The sequence below is a fragment of the Salvia hispanica genome, chromosome 4 (genome assembly GCF_029641045.1).
Source record: "Salvia hispanica isolate PSC_SH4W2 chromosome 4, Shi_PSC_v1, whole genome shotgun sequence".
NCBI classification, from domain to species: Eukaryota; Viridiplantae; Streptophyta; class Magnoliopsida; order Lamiales; family Lamiaceae; genus Salvia; species Salvia hispanica.
This window is the reverse complement of record NC_142695.1, coordinates 43,965,844-43,991,122: the sequence shown is the minus strand read 5'-3', so window position 1 is coordinate 43,991,122 and position 25,279 is coordinate 43,965,844. Positions and strand designations below refer to the sequence as shown.

Genomic DNA, 25,279 nt, shown 5'->3' with positions numbered 1-25,279 from the left:
GCTTAGGGCGGGCTATAGTCCGCCTCACTGCAGGTGGAATAAGAAGAGGATAAAATGGTGACATGGCGGTGCACAGGACGTCGCTTAAGGCGTCCCATCGTGGATGCCCTAACAATAGTCTAAATTTGAGATTTAAATAATAATTATTTTTATTTTAAATAGATATAAAAGATTTGTTAGCTTCACACATTATCTTTAATTTTTAATGAATTTTTCATTAAAAATCGAATATAATGGACCACACCTACTGGCAACTGATATTTTATACTCCATGTATTTCTCATAGTAGTATTTATTAATATGTCAGCCAGAATTATATTGATTATTACTTATTGTAATGAATATTGTATCCATTAATAAATAAAGCTTTAAATCGTCTTTGACTGGATGCAGACAGATATGAACTCTTTGAAACGAGACAACGTATTGAAAGTCAAAGCACTATTATTTTTACGCATTTCAAAAAATCAAAATAGTAATTTGTGACCGTATTTTTGCCTTTCAATAAATTGTTACTTCGACTCTATATACCAAATAATATTAATTTTCATTAATGTGATAATATGACTTTAGCCTTTAGGAAAAGTAAAGGCTAGTTTCAATATAATAAATTTACTTTATATTTTTATTTACCAGTAAAATATTCACATTGTTTGGTTCGAATTAGTAGTAATCACATGTTCTTTGTTCATAAAAATTAGTACTAATATATATTTTTGTAAGTGGTCATCTAACTTCGATTACATCGACGAACATTAATAGGGAGACTAGGAGTTATGAATACTTACGATCGAATGCAAAAAATAATAGTTAGTACTAATATTCTCCATATGTATAAAATTACACTAAAACACAACAAAATGAAGTTGAGGATGTTAATTAGAAATATTTAAAAAGTTTGAAAGTAGAATATACAAGGACCCTAAACTAGGGCATTTGATCTCGAGGGTGGTAATTTAATAAAATAAATTACTTATTCAAACGAAATGTTTGTATTGCTTTAATTTGTTCGAGTAATCATTTGACATTTTGGCTTATGCCGGAGACATTCTCTATTATTAAAGAGGTTTTCAAGATCAAACTTCAATTCTTTATTTTCCCATTTCAATAAAAAAAAATCGAATAATCGAACGCGTTATCATTAAAATTGACCTAAGAATAGTGGAAAGTAGGTACTATCAATTATTGTCTCCAATAATTGTGACCTGACATATATATAATCCATACTTGAATAGGGAGTACTAAAATGAACAAGGATATTCTTAATATTTGTGGTCTAGGCTAACTGGCTAAACGAGAAGCCCACAAAATAAATATAAATGAAAATGTATTGAATTTAAGACAACAAAATGCCACAGTTGGAATGCTTTGCACATCAAAATCATCGGGTTGGAATTCACTGCTGTGCAAAATGCCATAGCAGGAATGCTCTGCACATTAAAATCATTCATTGCTTAAATGAAAAAAAATAATACAAGTATGTAAAATTATTTAAAGGTTCTCATCCCTTTGTGTCCATCGTTTACAACCTATTTGTGTTGGAAAAATGAATTAAAACGCAAAAAGTAAACGAGAAATGAAAGAGAACATTGATATTGCACATTGTTAAATTAAGTTACGGTCCGGTAAAAATGTTGTTCATCGTTAATTTTTTGACAGGAACATTAAATTTGGACAAAAACATACTACTGTTTATGACCAATAACAATCAAAATTAATGTGCACGATCAAAAAGTATTTTCAAACAAATATAGATATTAATTTTGAACTTAGTCAAATGTAAAATTAGAATTGAATAAGTAAGAAGAGCAGCACATAGAATTGATTCCATGTATCAACAAAATACTTATATGTTTAGAATTAAAATACTGTAGGTCTGATGTTTAAGTACTAGTAATTAGTAATGTTTACCTTTCTAACCGGCTCAAAATCATTTACTTAGCTAAATGTATCAACAAAATACTTATATGTTTAGAATTAAAATAATGTTGGTCTGATAGGATGATGATAAGATGACACAATTGACAAACAAAAGATCTACTGGGGTGATTTCATTATGATGTGAAACATGAAGGACCAAAACGAAATGAGTGAGTGATCTAATGAAGCACTGCTAAGCCTCACTCGATCCTCCGCCAAAAAATGCTATCCTCAGCCCAAACCCCTCGCCTCCTCCGCTCCCCCGCCGCCCCCCTCACCTTCAAATGCCTCCACACCTCCCCCATCCTCACCCCCGCCTCCGCTTCGCCTTCGCCCTCCCAAATCCTCACCAGCCGCAAAGCCCTACTCTCCCGCCAGACCTCCGCCGTCGACCTCGCCAAGTCGTTTCTGCATCGCCTCCGCCGCCACGAGCCCCAGCTCAGCACCTTCCTCTACGTATCCCCTGACGACATCGTCTTGAAGCAGGCCGAGGAGCTGGATAACAGAATTAAGCACAATGAGGAGGTCGGCCCCCTGGCTGGGGTTTTGGTCGGAGTTAAGGATAATATTTGTACGCGAGATATGCCGTCGACGGCGGGGTCTCGTATTCTGGAGAATTACCGCCCGCCGTTCGACGCCACGGCGGTGAGGAAGCTGAGGGAAATGGGAGCTATTGTTGTTGGGAAGACTAATTTGGATGAGTTTGGGATGGGGAGTACGACAGAAGGCTCTGCATATCAGGTTAGTTTATTTCAGCTCCTAAGTATGATAGATATTTGTTGGTGGAAAATAGTTACTAATTCATTGCATTCCTCTTCCAATTTTCGCTAATTTTGTGTATTGTGTTACTATTGGATTTGCATAATCGTCTACTGCATTGCATGTATTTTGATTATCAAGATGATCGATCACGGTGTCAAGAAATGTTAGCTGTGATCAGCAATTAATTTACATGCCATATGCTGATGTATTAGTGTTGAAGCTTGAATGTGCCTCTAAATTAGCATGTAAAGAGTTACAAGCAAAGATCTTGTGATTATTCGAAGGTACTTTGAGCGAAGCCAAATGGAATATTATTGATGGATTGTTCATTATGCTTATTGAATTAAAGGGGAACTATAAGAACAATCACCATAGGTAATTGCAGTTGTAGGTTTATTAAAGGAGGTGGCACTGTGCTGATGGTATCTTGATAACATGAGCTTATTACTTTGGTTCGTGGAGATGGTAAACTAAAAGTGATAATAAATCCAATTCACATTATGTAACCATATATGGTTTACTCAGGTGATGCATCTTCATATTCGTTAGGTGACGGCTAATCCCTGGGATTTGTCACGAGTACCAGGAGGTTCATCAGGGGGCTCAGCTGCAGCTGTTTCTGCTAGACAGTGCATGGTGGCGCTGGGAAGTGATACTGGTGGCAGTGTTAGGCAACCAGCATCTTTCTGTGGTGTTGTTGGGCTGAAGCCAACATATGGTCGTGTCTCGAGATATGGTCTTGTCGCTTATGCATCCTCCTTGGATGTTATTGGATGCTTTGGTTCTTCTGTTGCTGATGCAGGAATTCTCCTAAATGCCATTTCGGGTTTTGATAACTTCGATGCTACAAGTAGCAAACAAGTATGTTCCTATATCTTTGATGCTTCATATGCATTTTGACCATTATATTTCAGTGTCTAAACTCTAAAGTGAAAGAGGTGCAGAATACCATCCACTCCAGAATCTTCTAATCCAATTTAGTGTAACCTTGGTCAAGCTACTTCTCCTAATTGGAGTGTTTTTGTACCAAAAGCCCACTTAGGCACTTACTTTCACCTTGTCTGTGTTTTAGGAAGTCCCAGACTATGCATCTCAGTTTGTTCCTCTTGATTACTTGGAATCTAAACCCTTGAAAGGACTGCGAGTTGGTGTTATTCATGAAACACTTGGTAATGGAGTTGATTCAGAAGTAGTCTCTTCAGTCCGCAGTGCTGTTTCACATCTGGAAGAACTTGGATGCACAGTATCAGAGGTATGGTTTTTTTTGTTTGATTTTTCTCTCAATATAGTATCTATCTGTATCACTAGTAAAGTGCCACCTGACTTCATATATTTTTATTTCATTTTTGCATATATAGGTATCATTGCCATCATTTTCGCTTGGATTGCCAGCATACTACATTCTTGCTTCATCTGAATCATCTTCAAATTTGTCTCGCTATGATGGTGTCAGGTTATACTGCAACCTTTGGTCTGTTTCTACAAATATTACATATGTTTTACAAATGGTCATGTATAGAAATATACAACCTCACACACATGGAGGAAGGGAGAAAACTGGTATGTGATTTTGTGGCAATGTTTCTTCTTATCGTGGCTGTATAGTGGGGAGGGGGGGAAGGGGAGGTTTTGAATAACTTCAGACTGCAGTAGATAATCATCTGTCACTGAACTTGATAGTAATTTTAGTTCCCATCAACTCCATATATATTCTGTTTGCAGATATGGAAACCAAGTTTTTGGTGAAGAGCTCAAATCTCTCTATGGGGACTCCCGTGCTGAAGGTCTTGGTTCTGAGGTGTGACTTTGAAATGTTTGTGTATAAATTCTTTTTAGGCATTCTCCTTCCTAATTTGTGGCCAATAGAGAAGCCGTCCTATATTTAACTTGACAACAAATACTTCATTGTTACAGGTTAAAATGAGAATCTTGATGGGTACATATGCTCTTTCTGCTGGTTACTATGATGCATATTACAAGCGTGCTCAGCAGGTTTGACCACTGTCACTGTCAATTTATATTATTTGCTTCAATGATGAATTATTTGGAAGCTGAATTCTGTTTTTACTTTTTAGTAATAAGATGGTTAGCTATCGCTCTAAAATGCAATTTGGTGCAGTTGTTACTGAAATTTAATCTTACACTGTAAGCTGGCCTTATTTCCTGGACTAAATTTTTTTTCATATGAAGAAAATTGATAAATATGCTGGTATTTTCAGGTTAGGACAATAATACGAAATAGCTTCAAGGATGCTTTGGACAAAAATGATATACTGATATCTCCTGCTGCTCCCTCTGTTGCTTATAAGATTGGTACGGTAGTAATGATATCATAATGTGTGTTTTTTCTTAATACTCCATTGTTATGGCTTTTCATTTGGTGAACTTATAAAATATACTAATATACTTGGTGTTTTTTCTAGGTGAGAAGAAAAATGACCCATTAGCCATGTATGCAGGAGACATAATGACTGTGAGTTTCTACACCACGTCATTTATTTTGTAACATATTGGTCAAAGAATTAAAAAATCCTTTGTATTCGTTTGTCGTTTCATGATTTAATGTGAATGCAGGTTAATGTGAACTTGGCTGGTCTGCCTGCGTTGGTTTTACCATGTGGATTTGATGGAGGGTCAGCTGGAATGCCTGTCGGTATTCAAATGATTGGAGCGGCATTTGATGAGGTACAGCCAAATTTTTGCTTTCTACCAAGAATTTTGAATTCAAACTGTATACTGCTATTCAAAAGTTAAGGACACCAACAGGAATTGGGTTGGGGTATAGGTAACAAACTTCTTTGCCGGAATTCACAAAGGATTTGTTGATAATCACATCCTTCATGTAACATGATGATTTATAAGTAGGTCTAGAAGTCACACCCTTGAAACTATGGTTGTTCAACACTATATCAAAAGTTGTATTGTTAACCTTTGCAGGAGAAGTTGTTAAAAATAGGGCACATCTTTGAGCAGACTCTCGAGGGATATTCGTTCATTCCCCCACTCGTAGCTGATGAATAAACTTGTTAGTGAGTGAGCAGCATAACCTCTCGAGGGATGTTCGTTCTCCATGCCCATGGTCAAAGGGTTTGGTAAGATTGATTGTGTTTAGGCAGTAGTTAAATTCTTTTGTTGGTTTTCTTCGCTATTTAAAACTCCTGGTATATCTTCAGCTGACGAATATCGATTTTTCTGAATAAAGTTTTAAAATAATTGGTTCTGTTTATAAATTTTATTTGGTTGTTGGGAAAAATAAGTTACTGCTATTGTCAAATCGGGACCAACTAAGAGACAACTAACACATTGGGTCGAACTCTTATTTGGTTTCATTCTTCTTCATGCAAAGGCTTAGATGGATCTTTTGACTTCAAAAAAATTAATGAAATCCATTTATTTATTCTTGAAATTTTAGAAGCTTGTATTATGGGAGGGAAATTAAAATATCACATTTGCACAAATCACATTGTGATAAAAAAAAAAAAAACTATGAAGTTACCAAGCTCAGTTTCAAATTAATTTACACGAAATTCTGGTATTTTGTGGATGTTTTTAATAACACATTGCTTATCTAAAGGCTATTACTAGAGTTAAAAATTGTATGAAAATATATAAATATTTGTTCCTCCAATTTTTAGTTTTTTGAAGGATTCATATCCCCCACAACCCTGTCTTTCTTCGAGGGGAGGACTTGAATTTGGTCACTTGCATATTTGTGGTGCTTCAAAATATTAGCATCAACGGTCCACTTTTCTCTCGTTTCTTCTCCTCTCAGCATGCTCAACAATATGATTTTATAAAATATCGAATTCACTCTCCAACAATAAATTGATCGAGGAATTAATTGGGCTTGTTGACATACTGATAGGATTCAGCTCTATCGTACGAACTTGTTGACGAATACCGTTGAGGGAAGAAGATCAGTTTCTAGGGTTTCAGTCGAAAATCTTAGTTTTGTGAGAGAGGAAGTGAGGGAAATTTGATGAGAAAAACAATAGGTAGTATTTTATTTCTTAAAGAATTAAGTAGTAGTAATTCAATTCTCCTATTTATACAAAATAAAATAGAAAATGATGTCTCAAGTTTTACACCACTTTATATAAATTTTTTTGAGAAATTGCATCATACATACAAAATGTTTCATTAGTGTTTCAAATTGATACAAAAAGTTTCAGGTTAACATATTACATACAAAATGTTTTGTGTGTGTTTTAAACTGATACATCTTCCTTAAGTGATTAACACCGTTAGGTTTTCTGTTTCATCTTTACTTTAAATTCTTTATTCATGAGAAATACTTTGAATCACTTACAAACATAAAAATCAAATTCAAACACAGCTACAATCTTTCTCAACCAAATATAAATTCCCACATTGAAACATCACTCGTGATCTTGAAAATATTCTCACAACCTTAAATTTGTGACAAAATAGAATGCTGCTACAATTTATTGCTCCAATAACCACAGCTCCTTAAGCTTAGTTTTGACAACAAGTATTATTGCTTCGCTTGCTACAAGCATCCCAAACACTAATTTGTTCATTATTTCTAGAGCTGCTGCATTTAAACTCATGAACATGGGCATCAAATAATAGATTAAAAGGAAACAAATTCAAACACAAAATCATAACTGGTTTCATCAGAAGCATTTGAAGCTGACTAAACTGACCATCCAAGAGTCCCTCACAAAACAGACAATTTGTGTTCTCAATGAAGCTCCCCTGCAGCTCTTCCACCTCCATGTTTTCAGATGCATAAGCAATTAAAACAGCCAAGACATGTTTCTAAACTAAATCACGGTCAATAGCAATCAAAACTCAGAGTGAAAAATTTCTAGTATCCCTTTCCTATGTTTCATTCCTATGTTTCAATAGAGGTTCTCGACATGTAGAACTAAATTCCTATGTTTCAATAGAGCAAAAGTGAAAATTTTCAATGCTTTAAAGTAAGAAGTTTACCTGCAGTGGACGAGAGAAGTTCTAGAATTTTTTTTAGAGCATCTCCAAGGGGAAAAGTAAATGGAGCTAGAGACATATAATTACCATATTTACCTTTTTTTTAATGAAAAATCATTCTCCAAGAGAGAGGTATTTGAGAAGAGTTTATTATGTATGGTGCAATTTCTCCAAACAAAACTAACGGTGTTAATCAATTAAGGAAGATGTATTAGTTTAAAACACAAACAAAACAATTTGTGTAATATGTTAACTTGAAACTTTTTGTATCAATTTGAAACACTAATGAAACATTTTGTATGTATGGTGCAATTTCCCCAAAATTTTCACTAACATCGACCAATTCGTAATCCCTATACGGAAATAAAGAATACATGGAGAATTGGTTTCGATTCATTTTCTCTTTCTTTATTTAAATTTTCTTTATAAATTTTAATTGTTAAATTATTTATGTTAACATGATTCATTAGAATGATATACTTAACTCACCAATCTGGTCAAAAGGCAGTTGACCATCTATGTATCAACTATAGACTACTCTTTCATACAGTAAAAAAAAAATTAATAGAGCGAAAAATATTTTAATCTATGTACTAATATTATAATGGATTTAATAAATAGGTTGGTATTGTACTTTAAATTCGTGTTTAGAATCTTGTTGATGCTTTAGCAAAAAATTCAAGCAACTAGAAGCTATATGAAAACAACATTATACTACTCTCTCAGTCTGCGAATAAGAGTTCCGTTTTTTCTATTTGAGTCCGTCTGCGAATAAGAGTTCCGATTCACTTTTACAATAAATTGTAATAAGATCTCACCTTCCACTAACTCATTTCACTCTCATTTTATTAATTCATTTAAAACTAATATATACAATTGAGACCCCTGTTCCACTAACTCTTTTCCAGCAACTTTTCTTAACATTTCTTAAAACTCGTGCCGGATAGGAATGAGACTTCTATTTGCAGACGGAGAGAGTAATATTTTAAATTATGTAATTAAAACAACAAAAACTCTAATCCAATAAAACTTCTGTATCATAACAATAATAGTGTTTGGCAACATAAATAGTGTACTGGAGTAGTAAAATATGAGAATCCGAATATAGTTGGGCCTTAACCATGACCTAAATGAAATGAAAAAATAAAAAATACCAAGAGGAACACGCATTGCTATTGCTATCGTCATAATCCGTTGGTGCTGACGTCTTAATTTCCTCCCTCTCCTGCTCCGATCTCATCTAGGTATGCTCCTCAACCCACACCCTTCTCTTTTCTTTCTCATTTTGGTTATGCAGCCGATTCTTGATTCAATTTTATTAGCCGTTTGACTTATTGGTGCGATATATTGGTATATGAGTGGTGATAATTCGACGAATTTGATCTCTGGTCTGTTTATTCTTTGCTTTTATTTGAATTTAATTTTAGTTTTGTTTTTGTAGGTGATAAGAATTTGATAATTACGCACGTTTTTTGTTGAAAATTGATTTGTGCAGCTTCTTTTTTTGCAATTTTTTTGACTGGCAATATTGGGTAATTGATGATTTGATGCGATCCGTTGCAATACAAATTTCTGAAGTTGATATATTGGGTGTTTATTGGGAAATTGATGCGATCTAGCTGCTCTTGGCTTCTGGTGAATACGAAATTTAGCTAATTCACAATTTGAAATGCTTTTAGTTCTAGACTTTGTGACTTTTCAACTCTATTTGCACTGTATTGTTTTATTCCGAACTGATGAGAGAAATACTAGTAGTAGATAAGCTATCGGTAGAGTTTTTTTATAACAATCTCATTTTTTTTCCATTTGTATATCTTGAGAATGTAGTTTTGCAGAGTTGCAACGTGAAAGAAGCTTTCATAATGATGCGAAAAGCCCCGTCGTTGGTCGACTTGTGTGTTCATTTGGCCATAGACAATGTTAGGTATCTAGGAGATGTTGGAGAAACCGACCACCATCTCTTAGAGCGCATTTTATGCCACTGTACACTTGATCAGCTGATGCACATTGAGAATAGCACATCAGTAAGATATTTTGTTCATCAATTTCCTATTTGATGCATATTTCTTCTGATCCTCTAAATTTAACTTGTGATCTACTGATTCTTGGTCTTAAAGGATAGAGATCTTAGCCCAGTCACCGATAAGTTGTGGAAAAGATTTTTCAAGGACAGTTTTGGTGAGGATAGCTTCGATACTGTCGTTGAGAAGATGAAGCAGAGAAAAGTAACCTTCAGATGGAAACAATTGTATGAGGTACTCAATTTACTCCATTTAAAAAAATAACTAATGCAACATTGCAACCTTTGCCTTTGGTTGTGTTATGTTTACATCTGCGATCCCATAAAATAGGCTAAACTAAAAGAGAGGGAAGAGGCTACACAAAAATCTCTTGATCGCATAAAGCAGCGATATCATGAAGAAGATGCAAGTCAGTACCTTTTTTCTATCTCCGTTCTTAAATACTGAGATGAGATATTTATGACATCCCACTGCTTCAGTTACCTCCATTGTTGTCCAGAAAAAGAATGTGCTAGTAATTAATATGGGTTTTATATAAGGTTACTTCTGTAAATAGGTTACTTCAAAAGGCATAGTTCTATAACTCTCATAGGATATTAGCTCCTTTGTTTTGTCTTTCACAATTGCAATTTAATCATAAAACTCTCTTGCCAGAATCCCAGTTATTCCTTGTTGTTTGTAATCATTTTTGTTGGGGAATCTTATCTATAGATGTGAGATAGTGGTGCTCATTGCTTCTCAAGAATTTCTCAGCAGTACCAACATTTTACTGATTACCTTGCAGAAAAAAGAACCAGACAAGTGCAGCTGTGCTCAAAAGTTCCACCTTCTAGCAAGAAACGAAGCTTTTGGGGAGGTACCCGCACTCTTTCCCCTTGGCTTGACTAATAAGATGTTTTTAGATTTTTGGACCATTAAGTAAAGTAAGTATTTTGTTTAACATCCTTAGGTGAGACTGCAAGCAATATCTACAACACCAAAAGCAGCATTATGAAGAAGTCAAAGCTCGAGTTCATTAACAGGTGACTTGTGTTATTGGCGACGTAGTTTTCTACTACTACTTATTAACTGATGTCGTTTCCATATAACTTGTTTCTTCATTTTTTCCACCACACATTTGCTGTCTGGATTGGATAGAATTAGTAGAACATTTATATAAAAAAGCGTTTATTTCTAGTAATTTATCAAGAAATCTTAGAGTTCTCATCCTTGTGATACTTATTTCGTTGTGCAGCCGAGAGGTCAAGAATTTAGCTGCCATGAAAAATAAGGTGGTGCACAAGAATCATAGGTAATAACACATTCAGTACTATGCTTTAATCTGTTATTAACCTCTGTATCTACTGTTCCTGACCATATTTTGCATGATTATTAGTGTTATGTCCAAGCCAAAGCCAGTTGTTACTTCTAGATCTGCTTCGTCACCATCATCGTCGAACAAAATGATCAAGCCATTTCGGAGAAGATTCTGAAACATAGTGGAGTCTCTCTTTCTTGCATATTACAACTATTGTTGATGTTGTTGTATCATACTACTATGTTATTGCAAGCCGTAAAATCGGATGATGTTTGCTACTCCTAAATTTTCTCCTGATGCGGATGTTAGCTGTTTATAACTCATGACATGAAGGCTGAAGGCTATATATATGATAGCTTAGCACCCAATCTTTTCGATTTGGCCGTTCGATCTATATGATTTATTATTGACCAACATTGATAAGTTCCATCTATTTAGCAGTACCACAGGTCTCAGTTTGTAAATTGAACCTTAGGCAGAAGTCGCAGTTCATAAATATAACTGGAATTTGCTTATATAATTTCAAACTTTGCTAAAATTAGACTGTTTCAATGTCCAAAATATAGGTGGAGTTACTTTTTTCAATTAAAAGATGCAAATAATCATGGCTTAGCACCTTATTAAAACATAAAAAGAATTGTTATTAATTAATTAATTAATTATTATTATTATTATTATTATTATTATTATTATTATTATTATTATTATTATTATTATTATTATTAATGAATGCAGTACTACTATCACCTTTTAGTAACTTCATGTACTTATTCAAAATATTGAAATTGTTTATTCATTTAGATAGTTTTAAAGTCAAACTACAGCACAACATAGAATATTATATTTAACATACTTTTATTTGGGATAGTTTTATGATTTTATTTATTCTTAATTGTAAAATTATCTTAATAAGGCTATTTTAATGATTGGAATGAAATGTACAACCAAATAATTGAATTGGTGGTGTCTAAAAATTGAAACTAAATTCTAGTAGTGGTATAAATTTCGTACAAATTCAACTTTAAAAAACTAACAAAAATATGGATATCGATAACTAAGTGCAAATAAGATACTTTATTGGAATTAAAATTAAAGGGATATTAGTCCCTAAAAAACTATTCCTGCTTGCTCTAATTTTGGTATTTTCTTATGAACTTTAAAATTCATCTAAAATATCAAAAAACTTTCTATTCCGTGCACTACTATTTTCCAATTCGACCTAAATAAGATATTTTCGGCAAATACTTATTCAACGTAGGCAACCATAAAAATATTTATGACATATTAGACCACTCTTTAAATAACAGAAAATAGGTTAAAAAGTCACGTAGAAAGTTAAATTAATTTAGTTGTGCCATGTAAGGTAAAAACGTCTCACACATTAGTCGAATATGATGATTGATCCATTGTAAAAAATACTAACAAACAAAATGTGAAATTTGATATTCTAGACCAATTTTAAAATTTGTGAAAAATACTACAATTAGACCAAAGTTCAAAATTTTAGAGACCATTATCCCTACAAATAATAATAATAATAGTAGAGTAATAATAATAATAATAATAATAATAAAAAATAATAATAATAATAATAATAATAATAATAATAATAATATTTGGATTTTACAACATGCTGCTGATTTGGATATTTTGTGATGTTAGGAAATTAAGTAATACCCTTTTTAGTACAGTTCAATAACTCAATTGTCATCCTGTGAAGTTTATTAATACAACTTATGCTGTATGGCCATCTGCATCACATAATAAAATCAAACTGAGATGCCTCTTAAAAGCATGACACCCATGATTCAAGGACACCTGGAATAAGTTCCCAGTACTATAATCCTCGTTCCATCTGGAAAAATCCTAGGCCCCGAATCCAGCCAAACGCCTCCTTGTTGCATTGGACACCGCCACCTGACCAAGTTTATCCACTTCTTTCGATAGCGTTCGCTCTTTCAGTGGCGTGTAATTCCTTAGCCATACGCCGGTGTATACCTGGACGTAAAACCAAGATTAACATGGCATAGACCGGTGACGAATTCTAGCTAGAATCAAGATTAACATGGCATTCGAGTAGAACATGTGCAGGAAGTGTCATCAACAGGATAAATATCGCAAGTTAGCAAAGGAGAAATATAGTGTGTTGAATTATAGTCCATAGAATTTAAGCAAGTAAAAGATAACCTGCGCTGGTCTCATTATCTTAGTATCAGGGTCATCCAGAGACTCTCGCCAGTGAGATAAATAGCCAGCCATTCGGGGGATCGCAAACAAAATGGTAAAGAACTCCGGAGGGAAACCCATAGCCCTGATGACAATAATGGAGAAATTACGTGCTATACAAGTAAGAAACAGAGATGAAAATTTGAGCTATTCCCTTCTTTCCCCCCCCTCCAAAGATAATGAAGCAAAAGGACGATAAAAAACGCTAATGCAGTTAAGTCTCAGCATACTTACCTATAAATCAACCCAGAATAGAAGTCAACATTCGGATACAACTTTCTCTTAACAAAATACTCATCTGAGAGTGCAGCCTTCTCCAAAGCTATTGCCACCTGAAATTACATCATATCCATGCATGAGACTTCATAGCATAATAGAAACATGTGCCATTGAAGCCGATAAAAGCCAACTTACAACCTATAGTGGCATAGCCTCTAGATTAAGATTTTGGTCAGGAGTGTCTTAATTATGACATATGAAGTCCATTATATGAAATTGTAGACCAGAAGAACAGGTTTATATAAACATTGAAGGACAAAGGGCAAGCTGTCAGGTGGTCCAAGCATTCATCCATTTAAATTCCATCAGGGCTTGATTATGACTTCTTAGTTACTATTCGAGGTTAAAAAAAATGCACCTTTAAGCTAACTGTAAGAATATACGAAACACACCTCAATGAGAGGATCCCTGCCAACAATTGAAAATACTTCCTCTGCAAGTTTCTTGATAACTTTGGCACGTGGGTCATAGTTTTTGTAAACGCGGTGTCCAAAACCAGACATCTTTCTTTTCCTATAGATCATGGCATTATATAGGCTGGTGAGTTGTTGACATTTTGCACCGTAAGAAGCAGCTACTAAAAGAAAGTCACTGGAGGAACCAAACCTGTTTTTTACACCTTCAATGAATTCAGGTATGTTGTCAACACTTCCAATCTCACTCAACATCTTGAGCACAGCCTACATGGCGCCCATTGAAAGATAAACTCAATGTGATTCATAATGACACAAAGCTTATTTCAAGGATAATGTGTGAGTATTTATGTACAGGTAACATCTTAACATGCATTGGATCTCCACAAGATTTCCAAATAGTAGCTACAAAGGAACTCAGCGAAAGTTACCTCATTTGCTCCACCATGAAGGGGGCCATACAGAGCTCCAACAGCTCCAGCAAGGGCTGTGTACACGTCAACACCACTGCAAATGCATATATATGTTACTTACAAGTAGAACGTATGAATGTTTCCATCTTCAACAAGACAATTATATCCAACCTCGAAGCAAGGTGTCTTGCAGCTGCAGTAGAGCAATTCATCTCATGTTCCGCATGCAGTATGAATAGAATATCGAGAACCCGTGCAAGTCTAGGATTTGGTTTATAAGATCTGTCACCCCTGTTTGTTCCATGCAAAACCCATAGTTAATATAGTAGCTGAAATCTTTAGTGTCAGAGGACTGGTAACTATATCTTAGTGCAGCAGTGAAACAAACAAAAATTTCCAATCACCTTTAGGAGAAAAGAGATATAATATGACTGATATTTTCTACACCGAGCAGTAACAAACAAAAGGATGACTTACATTGAGTCAAGCATATATAAGAAGTTCTCAGAGTATGAGAGATTGTTGGATGGAAGGACAGGTGGCCTCCCTGCCATCCTTAAATAAGCAGCTGCAGCAATTGTTGGAGCCTGCAGTGAAAAGTAATAGACCTCTTATTGTTATTATGATAAGAACTCATGATAACATGAACATTAGTCCAACAGTAAAATTTGCAATAACATATGGAAAGAATGGGGATACTTTAAAATCAAATAAGGCAAGGGACACATCAGCAGAGTGATTATATCACCTTTCCAAGTATGCGAACAATTTGTTTGTCTCTCACTTGTTTAGACTTGTACAGATCTTGCCCCTATATAGAAGTGAACAAGATCAGAATTACAATGTGCCATGTTCAACAACTATAACAACAAGAAATAAGATATTGCAGCAAGGGGGCCAGAGATATCGGTTCTTCTGAGGTTACACCACAAGTAACATGAAATAAGCCATAAAAACTTTTGACACAAGTTCAAAATATGCTTACACTAGGCACTAATAGATACAAAACGGGTATTTTATTTCTAAGAGCCATATGTAACCAAAGGTTGCATCTTGATAGTATTCAAGTAAAAAAAATCCATAAACTGGAAGTCTGATTACCACTTTATGATCGACCCACAAGCAGGAGCAGGGATGCCAATGAGACTTAACGGAGCAAATGACTTGCTAGAACTACGATGAAAGACTTACTCTTAAAGCTGGATTAGCATCTGGATGAAAGACAGAAAGAGCACTCATCGCGCTAACAAGAACCCCCATTGGGTGAGCATCATGTGGCATTGCCTGTATGATATCCTGCAAAACATGATCAAAAGGCATCCTGAGTTTCTAATTTCTCTAAGGAGCTGAATGAATCCTTGAATATGGATTGCTAAACCAAGATAGCACCTTTGCATGTCACTATCAATTCATAGTAGTCATTACAAGAACGGAGAAAAACTGGCATTAATACTCTCTGTTAAAACATTTATAGAAAAATATACAATCGTACCAACAGTCCTTGTGGAACAGCTGAATGTTGTGCAACAGCAAACTCCCACTCTCCCAACTGACCTTCAGTTGGTAGGTTTCCATACACTAACATGAGAATAAAAAATGCAAATCAGAGTTGAGCTTGAGAAAAACTGAAATGAACATCTCAGCAACGTCTCAAACAATCAAAACTATATTTTGTCATTGTACCTTGAACTAATACAAGGTGATTAGTGATCCACTCATATATACACACGTTGATCAAAGAAACTTGAAAAGGATTCTAAGCAACTTACACAAAAGATAAGCAACTTCTAGAAAGGAACTCTTCTCTGCCAGCTCCTCAATGGGATACCCCCTGTATCTAAGAATCCCTTCATCACCATCAATGTAGCAAATCGAAGATCGAACAGGAGCTGTGTTGAGGTACCCCGGGTCATAAAGCTTCAGCCCCTTGTCATTCTTTCCTATGGATATCTGTGAAGAGACCAAAAATTAATTACTTTCTGGCGATTGCATCAAAAGGACTGTATCTAATCAAGCAACAACTTCAACCAAACAGAGATACCGATTGCCTTTACTACAAGCTTTTGTATTGCTTTCAAAATTGGCCACAAACAAAGGATGCCAAATCAATTTGCAACAAAACGCCTCAAAGATTTCACATTTATAGTTGATTCACAATTGACAGTAAAATCCATAGTAGAATTGAAAGAAAATTGGATAGGTTGAAGCGTGAAAGTTACCTTTTTAAGGTCGGTGGCTTTGATAGTGCCGTCTTGGGATACCTGAACCTGATACTTTATCCCGGTACGCTCATCAATCAAGGTCAACGTACCTTTGAGATTCGTGGGCGGCGCCACGTCGGCAGAGCAGCCGGAGAAGTCAAGGAAGGAGCCGGATCGATTAGGCGAAGCGGAGAGGTGAGCTGAGAGCACCGCCAAGCGGCCTCGAGCCGTAGCTGTAAGATCACAATTCTCCATTGATATTAGATTTTGCAGTGTGTCTTCTGATGAATTTGATGGAATTAATTGAGGATAATAAACGAAAGAAATCAAACTTCTCAATTCAATTGAATCCTCCCAATAATAAGTTTAAAAATTGATTAATTTAAATACTATTAACAAATCCGTTCTATAATTATAAGCGAATTAAAATTAATACTGGACTAGTATTTTAAATCCATATTTAAATGTAAATGTGAATATATAATTATATAAACGTCGCGTGCACGCCGCCGAACCGACTGTAAAGTATGGAGTTTGTAACGCATATAATAATAAATCTTGGAAAACCAAATAATAATAAGTCAGAGTGGAGAAGGATAGGATTGCATATCTCCATCATCTCATTTCTCGCTTTCCAACTAATGTACACATATTAGTCTAGCACATTTATGAACATTAATTGCATCAAAAGCTTTTGGATTAAATTTTAATTCATTTGAACTATTCCAGCCGTTCTACTATTAAAATAGGCTATTGGGGCGATGCTAGTTTTAATACATAATTGGTGAAGTAAGATGAAAAAAAAAGTAGTTGAAATAACGTAATGGATGGTGGAATTCATAAATAATAAAGTAAAAGAGAAATGAGAAAACGTTTTCATAAATGAATATGAATTATGCATATGAGACGTATGGAAATTGAAATTCAGTTTATTTTTTTCGGACGGAAGGAGTACTTTTCATCTCTGTGACTATTTTTTTTTCCTATTTTATCCTTTACTAAGACTTCCTAATTTGTGAATCGCATTTTGAAGTCTAGTACACTGAGTTTTACTACAGTGTTATTAACAAAAAAAATTTAATATATGGTTGAAAAACACATTTCTGAATCTACATTTGTTTTTTAAAAATAGTTCCAAAATAAAATCAAAATCATAATTATTTGGAAAAAATAGTACAGTATGATTCAAATTTGTAAGCGATCGTAATAATTAAAGAATTTCCATAATTATAAATAATTAATGATAGAATAAATTAAATTTCTTTCTTTATAATCGGAAACTAAATCTATTAGTACAATCTTTCATAAAAAATAATTCATGAAAAAAGATAGATATACATATATTCTTTATGTGTTCATGGATAAAATAGAAAAAAAAAGACCTATAGCGATATTTTTCATTTTCACAGAAATGTGATAATATATTTTCATATTTAAAGATCTAAAAAATGCAAACCTATTTTTAGGAATTAAATTTACAGTTCAACCTTTTTTATGATTAATAACAATTTAAATCATGTAGTTTGGTCAAATTCTGGTATATCCTCGTGAACTTTGGAGTTGGAATATTTTTTTCCAGCCATACACAAAATATCGTCTTTTAACGATATTTAAAACATGTTTCATTAGAATAAGTATTTTTGCTTTCATATTCCTTGATTTTTAGATTTTTCATTCTTATTTTATTGAAATATTATTGTTTTTAACATCACAAAAATATGTTAATTTGTGCATGGATAAAATAATTAAGAAAAATGAAATTTCATGATTTAACATTTCAATTTTAAAATTTGTGGGATAAACTAGAAGATAAACTAAATTTAAACAAACTAACGTAGACCCAACAATATTCCGTACGTTACTTACCAATGCCCCAAATCCACTACCAATTCAAAAAAGCAATGTAGCATTATTATTCAACGGACCAAGTAGATAAAATAAATCTGAAAACTATAAAAAAGAAATGTAGGACTAATCTACAATTAATAATCACACATGGTCAGCATAAAACCATCATAAGAGAATTTAAGCAAGATAATAATGTGCTGTAGAATTAGAGATGATTAAACAAAGTGTTCTTCATGGGTACTGATAAAGCAAGAATTATTCTTGCTGAAAAATCAACTACTAGCTAGCTAGGAGTATTATATTATACAATATTCAAATCATAATATTTGTGATTGTTCATGCATTTTTGTTTTTCCTAATGCCATGACATGAGAAATTCTTGATCCCAAACCCAGTACTTGTAACTGTTAACTGCAATCAGAAACAAGAAATCATTAATGTGTTAGAAATTCATAAATACTGATACTACTCATGAAAATAAATTTAGAAGATTTCAAATCAAGGTAGCCCCTTTTTAGCCTTGTCCGTGTTAACTTAAATTACTCATGTGTATGATGACTGTATCCTTAAATTTGTTCATTTCAACTTTAATCAAGTTCTTAATTTTGCACTACGCTAAACTTCTATTTGAGCAATTATATATACACAACTAAACCAAACAAAAAAGTTCAAGAACCTTAAATAAAGTGATAATTTAAGATGAAAAAGTGCAATTTTTGAAAGTCTTACACTAGCTGGAGAGGAGTTTGATCCTGGCAAGAGTAGTGGCGGTCATGTTCGGGTTGGAGGAGGTTGACAGGGAGGAAGTTTCTTACATCATAGTTGTGTGAACTCATGCTAGGCTGCTCGTACTCTTGATTCATCATGCTCATCTGCTGCTGCGCCCTCTCGCTCTCGCCTATCTGCTTCATATATAAATCAATCTCATCATCAATTCTCACTTAATTGGTAGGACTATATAAATTAGTTCAACAAGGGAAAACTACCTTAGCTCTCAGATACATGTTTGCATTGTGAAGCTCTAGCTCCTGCTACACATTAGTCATTAAGATTCTTGTTTTGATGAAAACACTTAATTTATGAAGTAGGAGAATAATATATGAGAGAGTACTGACCCGCTTCTGCATGAGCTCAATTTCAGCAAAGAGCATCTCATTCTATATCAAATTTTCAAGAATATTGTGAGTCTCAAATTTAACGTAGGTGTTACTAACTTTTATGATTTTAATTGATATAACCTTCTTGGTGCGGATGCGGCTGATTGCTTTCTCCACTTTGCCCTCCATATTCCTCAGTTCCTTCAGTGGCATATTGCTAACACCTTCTCCAAGCAGTTGCCTGCAGATAACAAGAGATAATTTGTGTGTAAATTATCGAAACTTGCAAAGCATATAATGCAGATGTGATTAGCTACCTGTTTGAATTCTGAATTTCTCTTATTTGTCTGCGGAGCTTGGTGGCTTCTTGCTGGTAGAACTGATGAGAACATCAACAACAAATCTTAGCATTTAAAATTACACTTGAATAAATTTCCTCGGAGATATTTTTGTAGCTGTGAAATGTACTCCCTTTTTATGGCACTGAGATGACTAACTATACAAAAAAACCTGACGAGCAAAGTTATTAAATTCTCAAGAATCTAGTTATATTTTGATCCAGGTTACAAAGTGATGGAATAAATTTTATTTACCATAAAAGTGATGGAAATTTGGAAATACAGTATCATTTAAGATTCAATATAGAGTACTACAATTGTGTATTTACATCATTAATTGCATGCATGGAAAAGTGTGTATTTTAGCTGACGGAATATATATGGAAATAAAAATATGAACGTATGTAAACCCATTTCCCCAACTTTGTTTTATTACAAATATGGAAATAAGTATAAATGTATTTGCAAAATCTCCTATAACTTGTAAAACAAAATTACAAGTTCAACTAGCCTATGTAAGTTTAACACCCTAAAATCTCAATTTTCCTATTTCATGTAATTCTGTGAAGCATAGATACTTATTTTTGGTAAATAAAACCATATTAACTTATTAATTATGTGCAAACTAATAAAGAATATTAATTTAACTTGCCTGTGTGTTAGCTTCAGAGGTGGACATGGTGTTGGAGGAATCAACAGTTGCTTTCTTGTACCTATCAATCGTTGCCCTAACACTGAAAATATAAAAGTTTATCATTTCATTAAAATAACAAAACCAATTTATAGATATTACTACTAAAACATAACATAATATGCTCATGGCATGGCATCCCTCCTGCTTACTAGAAGATTGATACATCGCTCAATTCCTCTATAACATCACATCACCAACAAATTATAAATATGTCACCCAATTTGATGATTAACACATATGGTGATATGGAGTATATATATTTAATTTTATTTAATTGCATAAAAAGTAGACAGAAACATGAGTGATGGTGAAAACACACATACACTTCAAGTCGGCAAACCTTAATTTCCTCGACACACGATTGGCTGCTCTCTGCCACGTCGGTACGAGATCCCACAAATATGATTGGCTACGGAATCTATGTCTTCAGATCTCGCCACGTGTCACCCCCACCACTTTTTACCCGACGGTTAATACCCATAAAGCTTTTTACCCATCGACTTTTACCCAACCGGTCTCCATCACCTCGCTCTATTCCTACGTTTCATTTCTATTCCAAGAAATTCATCTTTTCACATATGTTTGAGCATTTCTATGTATAACCTCTGTCTAAATAAATACTAAAGAAAAGAGAGCGTTGGGATTACAAACTTCATTCTTATTTTTCTCACCATTCCAGTTTATTCCATATTCTAATAATTAAGAAATTTTTATAATCTTGTTAGTGATTTTAAAGCAGATTTGATAAAATAAGAGAGATAAGGTAGTATAAAAAAATGGTTATTATAGAAAGAAAAATACATACCATAAATACAAACAACCGCACATGTTCAAACATGGACACACAAATATGAACATGAAGGTGACATGATTTCTGTGTGTAAAAAAAAGTGTATCAGAGAAGTTGTAGAGCAACCGTTTTGCACCCTTATTGATTGTAGCAGCATGTTTTTTGCAGCATATTTGTGTTCCTTATTATCATTTCTTGGAAAACAGCAGATTTATATTTTATACTACTATATAGTATTCTCTCTCACTCTATTTATATATAAATTCTCTCTCTAGAATTGAGGTGAGGGAGTAGGGGGAGATGCTTTGCCAGTTAGCTGTCATTCCTCCCCCATATGTAATTGCCAACAAAAACTCTTTTTTCTAGTTTCAAAAAGTCAGTTTTTTTAGTGGGAGGAAAGAAATCTTAGTGGAGAAAATCTGCGCAAAATATAGAAACGGCAAGATTTTCACATATTGAGATAAAAAGTGGGCATGGAAGAGAAAAGATAATTATGACACTCCCCACATTAATGTTTCAATTGGTGATGCTAAATAATGTCTGACATGACCTAAGATTTCTGCCTCATTTTTTAGCCTTTCAAACCCTAATCACTACAGTACTCTGCATCTACCATGCCCTAAATCTAATCCCTAAATTTGGTGCAACAATCTTAAATCCAACATAATACAAAAAAATTACTACATCTTTATTTTATTTTAGGTTAGGTTTTCTTCTTCTTTTCATTTGAGTTGTGAGTAGAGTTCATGTTCAAAAAAGGGAGAGAGAGAGAGAGAGATGATTTCAGAAGAAAAAATTGTACTATCTCAAGTCAGATCTGAGAGTTATATGAGTAAATCAGCAGAAAAGAAAGGTAAAAAAATCAAGACAAGAACACATACAAGTGGAAAAAAAACATAAACAGATAAATCCTGTGATCTTAGGCCACAAAGGTTGATGATAGATTTGGAAGTGCAAGATGAAACAACATGAACAACAACACAAACCTGTTATTAGCATATTCATAGAGCCTGCCGCGGGTGGAGAAGACAACAAGGGCGACTTCAGCGTCGCAGAGCACCGACAGCTCATAGGCCTTCTTGAGCAGCCCATTCCTGCGCTTGCAGAAAGTGACCTGCCGATTGGTGGTGTTCTCGATCCTCTTGATCTGGATCTTCCCTCTCCCGTTCTTCCTCAGCGAATTCGATGACTCTGACTCTTGACTCGGAAACTCCATCACTAAATACACAACCAACAATTTGTTTAATTAGCAACTACTACTATATTTTAGATGATGAATTTCTAAGTCTCTCTCTAACCTCGCAACACCAACTGTAGAGATGTGCTTTTCTTCAAACTTCAACAATTGGAAACGACCAGTTTCAGTAGCTTTGTATTTATAGCTGAAATTTGGTCATTTCTGTCCTACATTTCAATTGCTTACTTTTTTTTCCAGTTGTGCACGTCAATACTACGGGATCATTTTTATGCTAAATAATGTACTACGTATTCCCCCCTTCACAATTTCAACTCTACTTAAATTTTAAGAAATTGCTTTAACTTTTTGAAGGTAAGTGTATGGAAGAATTTTGTGAAATTTGGATCTTATTTTGTTGTAGTAGTATTGATTTTAAATCAAGGACATATATAAATGGTGAAATGAGATATTTAGGTTAGACTTCTTTAAAATTTGTTTATAAATTGATTTTGTGATGCTATTCTTACATTTATTCAAGTTTCACAATTTGGTTAAGAGGTGATGGGCAGTATTTTTGACGTGGTGAAGTCCATAAGTTTTAGGCATGACTTTTTAACCTGTATAAATTTAAATATATGAAAATTTGAGATATTTCACGTTGTGCAGCTGACATTGTTTTATGTGGCCCCCTTTTCAAAATGATATACTGGAAAAAAAGAAGCAAAATGACGTTGTCTTGACCACATGAAATATAATCACAATTTTCTGCGTCATTTCGATTTGGGACAACAAAATCTGGTTGCAAATTGACCAAATTCATTATGGTTTAAGATTATCACAAACTTGAATAATGTACTATTTATTGAAGTTGGGACTACAACTATCACTTAAGTAACTTATGTGTATGGGGCTAAATAAGTAAATTTGGCTTGTTAAGAAGTGCAACTACTTTGGCACTAATTAGGTTATCAACAACGTGGAGGTTTCGACGCGTTCCAGGGGACGCGGTACTATAGGGACGCGTTGCAGGTGTTCCGATTCCTATTGGACACTCGTCCTAGGGACGTCCCTTAGATTTTTTTATTACTCCCTCCGTCCCCAAAGAGTATGAACATTTGGTTCGACATGAGTTTTAATGCATAATTGAGAAAGTAAAAAAGACATAGAAAGAAAAAGTTTAGAAAGTATGAAGAATGGGTCTCACCTCATTAGAGAGAAAAAAGTTTCCAAAATTAGAAAGTTCATACTTTTCAGGGACGGACTAAGAAGGAAATAGTTCATACTTTTCAGGGACATGGACAATATTATTATTTCTTTTTTATTTAATTTATAATTCTGTTTTTTTGTTTTCATTTGGATTTAGTTTTGCTTTATTTTTATTTTAATTTTATTTTTGCTTTATTTTTATTTTTCGACATCATTTTGAAAAAAAAAATGGATTTTCTCTCTTTTAATTTATTTTTTATTTTATGCTACTTATTAAAAAATATTCATTGTTTTTTGTTTTGGTAAATTGAAGTTTCAATAAATTTTTTATTTTGTTTAAATTATGAATATTCATTAATGAATAGCCTATTTCAATTATAATGAAAATTTTTAATTAGATTTCATAATAAATAAATAAAAATAAGAATTTTTTTAATTAGATTTCATTCCACATATATTTTGAATTAGATCGAAATGAAGATGACTAAATTATAAACCAAAATGAGCATGACTTATGTTGTACTAATACTTAACTTGTAAGGTGTACCCTAACTTAGTTTAGAAGCCGTTAAATTAAGATCTTATAAACAGTCAATATAAAAACGAACTTAGTGAAGAACCGGTCCGGATCACCTAATGCATTCTCTAATCCATTTCCTATTCCACCCCTCACAAACATATTATATTATAGTGGGGTCCATTTTCATGTATGTGAGAGGTGGAGTATGAAATGAATTAAGGAATGCATTAGCTGATCCGGATTGGTGAAGAACTTGCTATCTATGCGGCTTAATTAATGTACATTTGCGGTGCTTGAAAACACGTGCATTTAATAAAGTACATTAGCCAAAATTACCGATTGCGTGATGAAAAATTTGTCCAATTTAAACATTAATTTGAGTAGCATTTGAGAGAAAATATTACTCCATTATTTACACCGTTTGTAGTTACACTTTTCATACACACATGAGTTCAAGTGTAAATTATAAATTATCCTGGTTCTAGTAGTAGAAATCGATTTGGTGTGAGATATTGACGAGAAGATGTAACAAACATGATAGGCAAAAAATTAATATCGCAAATTGATTTCTAGTTACCAGAATAATAAAGGTTTATATATAATATACTGCTAATATGCTGACGACAACGACTAAATCTGGGAGCCAGATTTAGGGTGTGGATGAATGAGATTGACCTTTTGGATTTTATTGAGAATCAATACACTAATCCATATTGAATTGTATAATGATCCACAATATTGATCCGGTATGAATTGGTTAAAAGTTTACGATTAGAACTTTGTTAAAATCCTTATAAAATTACCTTTTATTTGATATATACTGATATGTTACAAAATAATTTAGATTGAAAAATTATGACAAATTTAATATTTTGAGTTATTTTAGATTTGTGAGAAAAGAATCAACAGACGAAAAGATGTATCATTATCATTTGAAAAAATATAATTAATGTTAATTGTTACGTATATGCAAAAGTTTTATTAGTTTTCGGGTAGTTATATGTAATTGCATTTATCACTAATTCACAATTAATTTGCTTGCTTTCCGGTTGGCATTTTCTGTTTATTTGTCATCTTTTGACATCAAATCTTGAAATTTAACAGTCCATATCATAGTTTGAAGT

The 25,279-nt window shown here is 33.7% G+C and overlaps 4 protein-coding genes across 16 annotated transcripts; 2 read left to right on the top strand and 2 right to left on the bottom strand.

Annotated features, from left to right (window-relative positions):
• Positions 1 to 2,127: 2,127 nt before the first annotated feature.
• On the top strand, positions 2,128 to 5,912 carry LOC125196602 (Amidase family protein). Of its 3 annotated transcripts, XM_048095187.1 has the most exons (10): positions 2,128 to 2,661; positions 3,232 to 3,543; positions 3,755 to 3,934; positions 4,041 to 4,135; positions 4,405 to 4,480; positions 4,597 to 4,674; positions 4,902 to 4,995; positions 5,106 to 5,155; positions 5,257 to 5,367; positions 5,620 to 5,912. In XM_048095187.1, exons 1-10 carry the CDS (start codon positions 2,143 to 2,145, stop codon positions 5,701 to 5,703), a joined length of 1,599 nt encoding a protein of 532 aa, XP_047951144.1. In that variant the 5' UTR covers positions 2,128 to 2,142; the 3' UTR covers positions 5,704 to 5,912. The 3 variants fall into 3 exon arrangements, 2 of the variants coding, with proteins under 2 accessions (XP_047951144.1, XP_088925748.1); XR_007171910.2 differs by lacking the exons at positions 5,106 to 5,155; positions 5,257 to 5,367; positions 5,620 to 5,912 and having other exon boundaries at positions 4,041 to 4,242; positions 4,902 to 4,997; XM_089069622.1 differs by lacking the exons at positions 4,902 to 4,995; positions 5,106 to 5,155; positions 5,257 to 5,367; positions 5,620 to 5,912 and having other exon boundaries at positions 4,041 to 4,242; positions 4,597 to 4,678.
• A 2,808-nt stretch (positions 5,913 to 8,720) lies between these two features.
• On the top strand, positions 8,721 to 11,321 carry LOC125192773 (transcription elongation factor B polypeptide). 5 transcript variants are annotated; one of them, XM_048090418.2, is made up of 8 exons: positions 8,721 to 8,879; positions 9,463 to 9,659; positions 9,753 to 9,890; positions 9,987 to 10,065; positions 10,441 to 10,512; positions 10,606 to 10,678; positions 10,891 to 10,947; positions 11,032 to 11,321. In XM_048090418.2, exons 2-8 carry the CDS (start codon positions 9,498 to 9,500, stop codon positions 11,126 to 11,128), a joined length of 678 nt encoding a protein of 225 aa, XP_047946375.1. In that variant the 5' UTR covers positions 8,721 to 8,879; positions 9,463 to 9,497; the 3' UTR covers positions 11,129 to 11,321. The 5 variants fall into 5 exon arrangements, with proteins under 5 accessions (XP_047946375.1, XP_047946377.1, XP_047946376.1 ...); XM_048090420.2 differs by having other exon boundaries at positions 8,732 to 8,879; positions 9,471 to 9,659; XM_048090419.2 differs by having other exon boundaries at positions 8,735 to 8,879; positions 9,456 to 9,659.
• Positions 11,322 to 12,611: 1,290 nt separating this feature from the next.
• Positions 12,612 to 16,913, bottom strand: LOC125195776 (citrate synthase, glyoxysomal-like). Its single transcript, XM_048093998.2, has 13 exons — positions 16,504 to 16,913; positions 16,054 to 16,234; positions 15,777 to 15,862; positions 15,476 to 15,580; positions 15,033 to 15,095; positions 14,762 to 14,871; positions 14,456 to 14,575; positions 14,303 to 14,378; positions 14,065 to 14,138; positions 13,851 to 13,971; positions 13,414 to 13,511; positions 13,141 to 13,264; positions 12,612 to 12,951 (listed from the first exon to the last, which is right to left on the bottom strand). The coding sequence occupies exons 1-13, from the start codon at positions 16,738 to 16,740 to the stop codon at positions 12,820 to 12,822; spliced, it is 1,527 nt and encodes a 508-aa protein (XP_047949955.1). The 5' UTR covers positions 16,741 to 16,913; the 3' UTR covers positions 12,612 to 12,819.
• Positions 16,914 to 18,509: 1,596 nt separating this feature from the next.
• LOC125195777 (agamous-like MADS-box protein MADS1) lies at positions 18,510 to 22,769 on the bottom strand. Of its 7 annotated transcripts, none has more exons than XM_048094002.2 (9): positions 22,551 to 22,765; positions 22,239 to 22,470; positions 20,421 to 20,502; positions 19,748 to 19,809; positions 19,572 to 19,671; positions 19,449 to 19,490; positions 19,320 to 19,364; positions 19,063 to 19,238; positions 18,510 to 18,744 (listed from the first exon to the last, which is right to left on the bottom strand). In XM_048094002.2, the coding sequence occupies exons 2-9, from the start codon at positions 22,466 to 22,468 to the stop codon at positions 18,741 to 18,743; spliced, it is 741 nt and encodes a 246-aa protein (XP_047949959.1). In that variant the 5' UTR covers positions 22,469 to 22,470; positions 22,551 to 22,765; the 3' UTR covers positions 18,510 to 18,740. The 7 variants fall into 7 exon arrangements, with proteins under 7 accessions (XP_047949959.1, XP_047949961.1, XP_047949960.1 ...); XM_048094004.2 differs by having other exon boundaries at positions 19,063 to 19,235; positions 22,551 to 22,764; XM_048094003.2 differs by having other exon boundaries at positions 19,320 to 19,361; positions 22,551 to 22,762.
• Positions 22,770 to 25,279: the final 2,510 nt, after the last annotated feature.